The 8,547-nt window shown below is 51.3% G+C and overlaps 1 protein-coding gene and 1 pseudogene across 2 annotated transcripts; one reads left to right on the forward strand and one right to left on the reverse strand.

Annotated features, from left to right (window-relative positions):
* Nucleotides 1-660: 660 nt before the first annotated feature.
* On the reverse strand, nucleotides 661-2,028 carry LOC147916779 (uncharacterized; annotated as a pseudogene).
* Nucleotides 2,027-7,279, forward strand: IRF2BP2 (interferon regulatory factor 2 binding protein 2). Of its 2 annotated transcripts, none has more exons than XM_014788939.2 (2): nucleotides 2,027-3,074; nucleotides 3,667-7,279. In XM_014788939.2, the coding sequence occupies exons 1-2, from the start codon at nucleotides 2,027-2,029 to the stop codon at nucleotides 4,380-4,382; spliced, it is 1,764 nt and encodes a 587-aa protein (XP_014644425.2). In that variant the 3' UTR covers nucleotides 4,383-7,279. The 2 variants fall into 2 exon arrangements, with proteins under 2 accessions (XP_014644425.2, XP_014644426.2); XM_014788940.2 differs by having other exon boundaries at nucleotides 2,027-3,026.
* The last annotated feature ends 1,268 nt before the right edge of the window (nucleotides 7,280-8,547 follow it).

Here is an 8,547-nt window from a genome sequence, read left to right on the forward strand (position 1 = left end):
GCCGCCCTTATAGAGTTGAAGTGTAAAAGTCCCAACAGAGGGTGACTAAGCCAGCGTCTATTAGTAAGACTAACGACCAGCTAAAAGTGATTTACTATAACACACACCAGCTCCTCCTCCCGATAAAAGTGTGAAACTCAACTGCTCAATTCAGTCTGTGGCTGCCAACAGTGGCAGAGCGCGGCGGGCCGGGCTGGCTCTGCCGCCACACCCCGCCTTCGCGCCAGGCGGGTTTGCACCCAATGGGGGCTAAGCCCGGCCGGGGCCGCGCAATGGGCGCAATTCCGCTCCCGCCCCACACAGCGCCCTGGACGCCGACCAACGGCCCGCCCCTGCGCGACAACTGCCAGCGCGGCCCGCAGGCCGGCCCCCTCGTCACCCCTACGGCCGCCACCGACCCCGCCGCCGCTCGCGCCCGCGGCCCACGCCACCCCCAGTCCAAGTTTGGCCCCAGGGGCGGGGCCTGGGCGTCCACAGTCCGCGGTGGGGGCGGAGCCTGCGTGGTGACGCCGCCGCGCTGGCCGTAGACCCTGGATCCCTGGAATGTGCATTCGTTCAATGAGGCCGCCAGTGCCAGCGGCGCCGAATCACGTCCGCGCGGAGCGTGCGCACTCGGCGGCGGCGCACGCGGGCCCGCGGCCCCGCGCCCACGTCACGCGCACGCCGAGCGAACCTACATAAGGCGGCAGGGGTTGGTGGCTCCGCGAGGGCTGGTGCTCCGCAGGGTGGGATGTGATCTTGGGGGGAGGTGAGAGCGGGCTTGAGAGGGAGCTTTGGTGGTGTTTGTAACGGCAGGGTTCGCTCTCCCTTCCGGAAGGGCTCCGTGAAACGGCGTATGGACGCTGTCCTAAGCTTGGGCATAGTCAGACTCTCCTATGTTAGTAAAACTTAAGGGGACCGGCGGCACACGTGTCCTCAAGACAAATGCGAGTGTAAAAACACTTACTGAAGAGTTCAAATACAACTGAAAAAATCTCAAAACTGTGAACCACGCTAGATTTAAAATCTCCTTTCTCAAGAGATTGACAGAACCAAGTTAGAAAGTGGCGTTGCTTTGAAAAACATGAGTTTTCACACGATTGTGCCCAAATGGACCTGGAGGAGAGGGAACCCTGACTGAAGGCGAGGTCGCCGAGCGGGTGGAGGAAGGCAAACCACTCTCCCACCGTGTTCACGTCGGGGCCACCGGCGCGGCGCGGGCGGGCGGCGCTGACCCGGGGCGGGCGCCGTGGAGCCGGCTCTCCCGGCAGCGCTCGTTCTCCGCGCGGGGGGAGGGGCGGGCGCGGGGGAGGGCGGGCGCGCGCGCGAGGGGAGGGGGCCCGCGCAGGCGCCGTGCGAGGCTGTCGAAGAATCAAGTCTGTAGAAGTGGAGCGGTCGCGGCGGCAGCAGCAGCAGCGACGGCGGCGGCAGCGCTGACGCGGGCTGGGCGCTGACGCGGGCGCTGGAGAGCGGCGACGCCAGAAGCTGTGAGAGAGCAGCGGAGCGACCCGGGGTCCGCGCCGCGCCGGAGCTCCACGCCGCCCGGCCGCCGCCCCGGCGCGGCATGCCCCGCCGCTCGGGCTGAGCCTGCCCCGGCGGCCGCCCCCGCCCCCGCCCCCGGCCTCCCCGCCCCCGCCCCACACTCCGCTCCGGCCGCCGCCGCGACCTGCTGCGCTCCCCGCGCCCGTGCGGCCCGTCTTCGCCCCGGTCTGGAGGCCCGCCGCGGCCCCGGCCGAGCCGCCGCCGCCGCGCCCGCCGCGCCGCGCCGCCCCGCCGCCCGCCCGCGCCCGCGCCGGCCGGGGACGTGCTGCCGCGGCTGCAGCCCCTCGCCCCGCGCCCGCCGCCCCTGGTGCACCGGGGGCGCTGCGCGGGCGCCGAGCTTTCGCGGGCTTTGCCGCCGCCGCCGCCTCTGCGGCCGCGGCCGCCGCCGCCGCTCGTGGGGGAGCCGCGGGGTTGGGGGGGGAGGAGGGCGCGCGTGGTGCCGGCGGGGGGCGGCGGCGCCCCCTCCTCCTCCTCCTCCGCCGCCAGCGCCGCGGGCTCCTCGGACATGGCCGCGGCGGTGGCGGTGGCGGCCGCGTCCCGGCGGCAGTCGTGCTACCTGTGTGACCTGCCCCGCATGCCCTGGGCCATGATCTGGGACTTCACCGAGCCCGTGTGCCGCGGCTGCGTCAACTACGAGGGCGCCGACCGCGTCGAGTTCGTCATCGAGACGGCGCGGCAGCTCAAGCGGGCGCACGGCTGCTTCCCGGAGGGCCGCTCCCCGCCCGGCGCCGCGACCCCGGCCGCCGCCAAGCCGCCGCCGCTCTCGGCCAAGGACCTCCTCCTGCAGCAGCAGCAGCAGCTCGGCCACGGCGGCCCCGAGGCGGCCCCGCGCGGCCCGCAGGCCCTGGAGCGCTACCCCCTGGCGGCCGCCGCCGAGCGGCCCCCGCGCCTCGGCTCCGACTTTGGCGGCAGCCGCCCGGCCGCGGGCTTGGCCCAGCCGCCGACGCCGCAGCCGCCGCCCGTGAACGGCATCCTGGTGCCCAACGGCTTCTCCAAGCTGGAGGAGCCGCCCGAGCTGAACCGCCAGAGTCCGAACCCGCGGCGCGGCCACGCCGTGCCGCCCACTCTGGTGCCGCTCATGAACGGCTCGGCTACGCCGCTGCCCGCCGCGCTGGGTCTCAGCGGCCGCGCCGCCGCCTCGCTGGCCGCCGTGTCGGGGGCCGCGGCCGCCGGCCTGGGCTCGGCGCAGCCCGCTGACCTGGGCGCCCACAAGCGCCCGGCGTCTGTGTCGAGCAGCGCGGCCGCGGAGCACGAGCAACGCGAGGCGGCGGCCAAGGAGAAGCAGCCGCCGCCGCCCTCGCACCGCGGCCCTACCGACAGCCTGTCCACTGCGGCCGGGGCCGCCGAGCTGGGCCCCGAGGGCGCGGGCAAAGGCCGCGGGCCCGGAGAGCAGGACTGGGTCAACAGGCCCAAGACCGTGCGCGACACGCTGCTGGCACTGCACCAGCACGGCCACTCGGGGCCCTTCGAGAGCAAGTTTAAGAAGGAGCCGGCCCTGACTGCAGGCAGGTTGTTGGGTTTCGAGGCCAACGGGGCCAACGGGTCTAAAGCAGGTAGGGGCGGCTGTGGAGTGAGGGGCTCTAGGGGAGACAAGGGGACGGAGAGCAGAGGAGGGGGTGCTCTTTCCATTCACCGTTCTGCCCTAGCCCAGAAACAACAAACACCCAACTTCCTGATCTGCCTGAGGCGGAACCAGTGCTTAGTGGCAACGTGTTCATGTGCTGAAGCAGCATAACAGAGATGAGTCAGACTAGGCTGATAGGCACTGACACAGGGTTTTCCTTTCCCAGCACATTCTTGGATGGGAGCATGAAGGCACCAGTCACCTTTTAACCTGTTGGGGGACGTTAGCAATCATATGCACAGTTCAGTCTGGGTATATGCATGCGTGTGTTAAAACAGGAGATTACATACGTGCCATTTTCGGTAGCTTTTTTTTTTTTAAGTGGTATACTGCTTCAGAGCCTCATGAGTCTAAGCGTTTTAAGTTGCACGTGCACTGGAAACTCGTGTGTTTTTATGTACAAGTTTTTAGAGAATAGAAATTGTTTAGTGAGTTTTGTTTCATATTAGTAAAAGAAATATATGTTTTAGTGCGTGTTCATTTATTTCCTCTTGTTTTCTTTTATTTCTTTGATTTTCCAGTTGCGAGAACAGCAAGAAAAAGGAAGCCTTCTCCAGAACCAGAAGGTGAAGTTGGGCCCCCTAAGATCAATGGAGAGGCACAACCGTGGCTGTCCACATCTACAGAAGGGCTCAAGATCCCCATTACTCCTACATCCTCTTTTGTGTCTCCACCACCACCCACTGCCTCACCTCATTCCAACCGGACCACACCGCCTGAAGCGGCGCAGAATGGCCAGTCCCCAATGGCAGCCCTGATCTTAGTAGCAGACAATGCAGGGGGCAGTCATGCCTCAAAAGATGCCAACCAGGTTCACTCCACTACCAGGAGGAATAGCAGCAGTCCACCCTCTCCGTCCTCTATGAACCAAAGAAGGCTAGGCCCCAGAGAGGTGGGAGGCCAGGGGGCAGGCAGCACAGGAGGACTGGAGCCAGTGCACCCTGCCAGCCTCCCGGACTCCTCTCTGGCAGCCACTGCCCCCCTGTGCTGCACCCTCTGCCACGAGCGGCTTGAGGACACCCACTTTGTGCAGTGCCCGTCCGTCCCTTCGCACAAGTTCTGCTTCCCTTGCTCCAGACAAAGCATCAAACAGCAGGGAGCTAGTGGAGAGGTCTATTGTCCCAGTGGGGAAAAATGCCCTCTTGTGGGCTCCAATGTCCCCTGGGCCTTTATGCAAGGGGAAATTGCAACCATCCTTGCTGGAGATGTGAAAGTGAAAAAAGAGAGAGACTCGTGACTTTCCGGTTTCAGAAAAACCCAATGATTACCCTTAACTAAAACTGCTTGAATTGTATATATATTTCCATATATATATATATATATATATATCCAAGACAAGGGAAATGTAGACTTCATAAACATGGCTGTATAATTTTGATTTTTTTGAATACATTGTGTTTATATTTTTTTTTTGACGACAAAAGGTATGTACTTAAAGGCATTTTCTTCTTTTGTTAACGTTATTAGCATATCTTTGTGCTTTATTATCCTGGTGACAGTTAACGTTTAATGTAGGCTGTGACTTGCGCTGCTTTTTTAGAGCACTTGGCAAATCAGAAATGCTTCTAGCTGTATTTGTATGCACTTATTTTAAAAAGAAAAAAAAAAGCCAAATACATTTTCTGACATTGTAAGATTGCCTTACTGTCTGTTATTCCTTATTGCTGGCCCCTTTCTCAGGCTGGAGGCCAATTGGTGGAGAAGGAAAGGAAATGAGTGAAAGGGGCACTGTTGTGAAGTGGGCATGCCACTGGGAAAAATCACCAAGTTGACCCCAAAATATTGTCCTTTTAGAGTAATAGGAAAATAGATTTTGAATCTTTCTCTATTTTGTTCTTAAAGTTCAGTTGTTGGGATTTTGATGACTGCCTACGAGTTGCTGCTGAGAGATTTTCAGGACTGTGTGGTTTTTTGGAGGGGATTTTTTTTTTTTTTAAGGCAAAGTTGACCACTGTTCACTGCCCACGTGATCAGTTGTAAGATTACAATGCTGCATGCTAGTTGGTTACATAATACACAATTCAGTGACGGAAGGCGGTGATAATGGATGGTGGTGTGTACAAGATGGCACTGCCATCTTTGAACAGAGCCTGGCTCTGCAGCGCCACTTCATCTTTTTAAACACCCTAGAGCTCTGTTTGTTGTTGCTGTTGTCATTTCCTTTGGAAAAAGTCTCAAGAGAAGTTACAGTCCAGGTGAACTTGGAGATTGTGGGATTGGTTTTGTTTCTGTTTTGTGTTTTGTTTTTTTATCATTTACCTGTAGTGCTATTGCTGTTCATACTATCACCTGCACCCGTTTCTAGTGAGTGCTAAATACAGTATGGTACAATGACAGGAACAGCGCCCGGTGCTGCCAGGACTGCCCGTGGGCATATCAGTGACAGCCCAAATGGGGGTGGAGGAAACCTGTAATTTCCTTCTTACATGTGTTTGAAATACCAAGTGAATAATACTGTTCTTCTGGAAAAAAATTATGAACTAGTGAAAATTAAAGAGTTTTACGTAATAGGCCCCACCTCTCAAACTATTTTTAGAAGACTTTTGTAAACTAATTTTTTTGATCACTATTTTGCATCAGTTAAATGATTTTTTTAAACCAATAAATCATCAGTTATTAGAAATAGTTGTCTCACAGTGATACTGGTTTTTCTTTTGTGCTGTTATGATTTAACATTGACAGGAACACTATTTTAAATCCTTTTATGTTCAGGTGTTTGTAACTTGGCCCTATAATTAGGCTGAATCATGGCTTCAAGGTCTACTACAACTTATGTGTATTGTTCACAACCTAGCTTCTATTTTAATTTGAAAATGTAGATTGTTACCCACTTTGGATTCTTTTTAGTTATGTTTTTGTCTTTCTTTTTTTTAAATTGCTCAAATATTTTTTTAATGGTCGAGTTATTAACACTTGAAAATCAGATACTGCACCAAATACAGTATTTTTTTGTAGTGTTTTAATGAGTGCACCTACTATTAATGCTGTGCAAAGTCACATTACCAGTCATTGTTATATTCCAAACAGACTTGCATGATTAACCAGTATGTTGTTACACTTTTATTTTTTAAATTGGAGTATCTATGAGTCAGATCAGATTGGTTTCTGTTATGTAAATGCACACATGCAGAAACACAGAGTCAATTTTACATGCCCATAAAGAGATTTGTAAAGAATTCAACTATTATGGTTTGTTGTATAAATGCATATCTAGGCACTTTATTATAAACTGGAATTTGACCTCATAGATGCTACAAGTTGATCTGTCATTTGAGCTAATTTGTGGTGGCTATCTGTATGTTTTGCAATCTTAATACAGATAAGCTTTCCAAAAGGATTAAAAAAGAAACATCTTGCTGTTTTGAATAAGTTTATCCAGCTGTGGAAAAGACAACCTATGGTTTCTCTGCGCTGGTATAGGGGGAGAAGATGAACAGCTTTAAAGGCCTGTGTGTTGAGGTTACTCCTATTAAAAAATAAGATCTGCAGGAGTCTGACTGGCCCTTGGGTGGCCTTCGTGGAAGGCTTGCAAGCTGGAAAGTGTTGGTCTGGGTTATTTTTCTGGCATTTCCTTAGTTAAAAAGTTAACATTGGGACATGGGTTTGATCTTTTGTTGTACCTGATGACAGTGCAGAGATTCTCCACAGCTGGATAAAAATGTCAGAAAGCTACTTACTGTACATGGGCAGTATCAGATTTCAAATCCTAATATTTCAGCTGTGCTTTAATACTCAAAATATCAGGGGATGGGGTGTTGAAGCTTTCCCTTTTTTACTTTAACAATTTATAGAATTTAACAGATGTACTGTCTTTCATGTGGCCTCACATTAAAAGTTATGAGACCGTACACATGGTTTACAACTTTTACTATATACCTTTCCTTGGCCACCAAGTATTTTAAAAGTGTGCCACCTTTTAACCTTTACTTTTTTTTAAGTTGAAGGTGATACTTTTTCTATATATGATGAAAGTCATGTCAACTGAAGTGAGTGTAATCTCAGATATCAACATTATTATATTTTAAAATCACGCTATGGAAATATCACCTGCATTCTGTCATTTGTCAGATTTATAGTACCTTTTTTTTCATTTAACTTTTAGCATTAAATAAAAATAAAATTGGGAGCACTGAACATTTTCTGAGGCCTTTTTTAATTTTTTCAAGTAAGCTTAGAATGGCTATTGTTTTCATCACTAATGGCAATGTCACTGAAGGATGTGTGGGTTTGGGGTTGGGGTTTGACTGGAACTGCAGGAGAAGAACAGGAGATAAAAGACAGGGAACAAAATGGCAACTGATGGTAGACAGAAAAGTGCTAGGGCCTGGGGAAAGGGCAGCTGGAGAGGGGAAACAGATAAAGAGAAGAGCTGAACCGAGTGCAGCCAGAAAGCACTTGTTTATTTGTCAACGTGCAGTAGAGCCAGCCATTCTGCAATAGTAGATTGGAAGGAGGAGATAGTGACGACACTGAAAAGACTGTCAAGGCATGGAGCTGCTCGCTGGAAAGCTTTGGAATAAAACAGCCATGTTGGCCCATATGAAATGCACTGAAGACAAAAGAGAAAAAAAAGCCTACCCTTTGGAATAAAGTCAAAGCCATGTGTGAGCTTTATTGATGTCCTGAAACTTACATTTATAAATAGAGATAGATATAAGGTAGAAAGCACCGAGATATGTTTACAAAGTACTGTCTACTATCACACAGTAAGAAATTTCCTAGATGTTTGCAGCTTTTACTCTGTATCGATCAATGGCTTGGCGGACTTCTCTGTGAAAGGAAGTTGTAAAACTTACCAAGGGTTTGAGGATAAGGGTATTCATAATATGTTTTAAATTAAATGGCAACAGTTAAAGTGTAGTTGAATATATTTTCATTAGGGGTGGTCCAGTAACTTGGGATACCTATCACTATATGTATTTTAACATTTTTTTTTTATTATTAGTAGCCTGTTTAAGGCAGTTTTCAAGAAACAGTATTCTTAATAAGTTAATTATAGATTATAATGCACAACATGATGTTTCATTTAATAATTAGGTTAAAAGAAATGATAAACTTCGTTTAACTTAAAAATGCTAAATTTTACTACTAGTGAAATTTAAAATAGTGCAGCTTGCAGAAGTCATTTTTAAAATTTCAAAAGCTTCTCCCAAAGTAAACTTTAATGATTGCATTCAGTTTCCAGTTAAAACCAAACAAACCAGACTCTTGATGTGGCAGATGTCTTTGTTTATTCCCCAAAGAGAGGAAAAGTTAAAGGGAAAATATGGAACTTAGGTTAATTCCTAGACTTTTAAGTCCCTCATTACTCAAAGTTGTTTTGCATATGATTTATAGATGGTTTTATTTGGTTAGCGAAGAGTAAAATGTTTCTCTTCCTGATTCCAAACTGTATACGTGGA

This window comes from Ceratotherium simum, chromosome 6, assembly GCF_057802395.1.
Source record: "Ceratotherium simum simum isolate JZ-2026a chromosome 6, ASM5780239v1, whole genome shotgun sequence".
Lineage (NCBI taxonomy): Eukaryota > Metazoa > Chordata > Mammalia > Perissodactyla > Rhinocerotidae > Ceratotherium > Ceratotherium simum.

What these genes read in the sequence shown, in the direction of transcription:
- IRF2BP2 (XM_014788939.2), top strand. Translation starts at nt 2,027, where the DNA reads ATGGCCGCGGCGGTGGCGGTGGCGGCCGCGTCCCGGCGGCAGTCGTGC. An exon ending in GGCCAACGGGTCTAAAGCAG is followed by an intron (nt 3,075 to 3,666) that starts GTAGGGGCGGCT and finishes TTGATTTTCCAG; the next exon opens with TTGCGAGAACAGCAAGAAAA.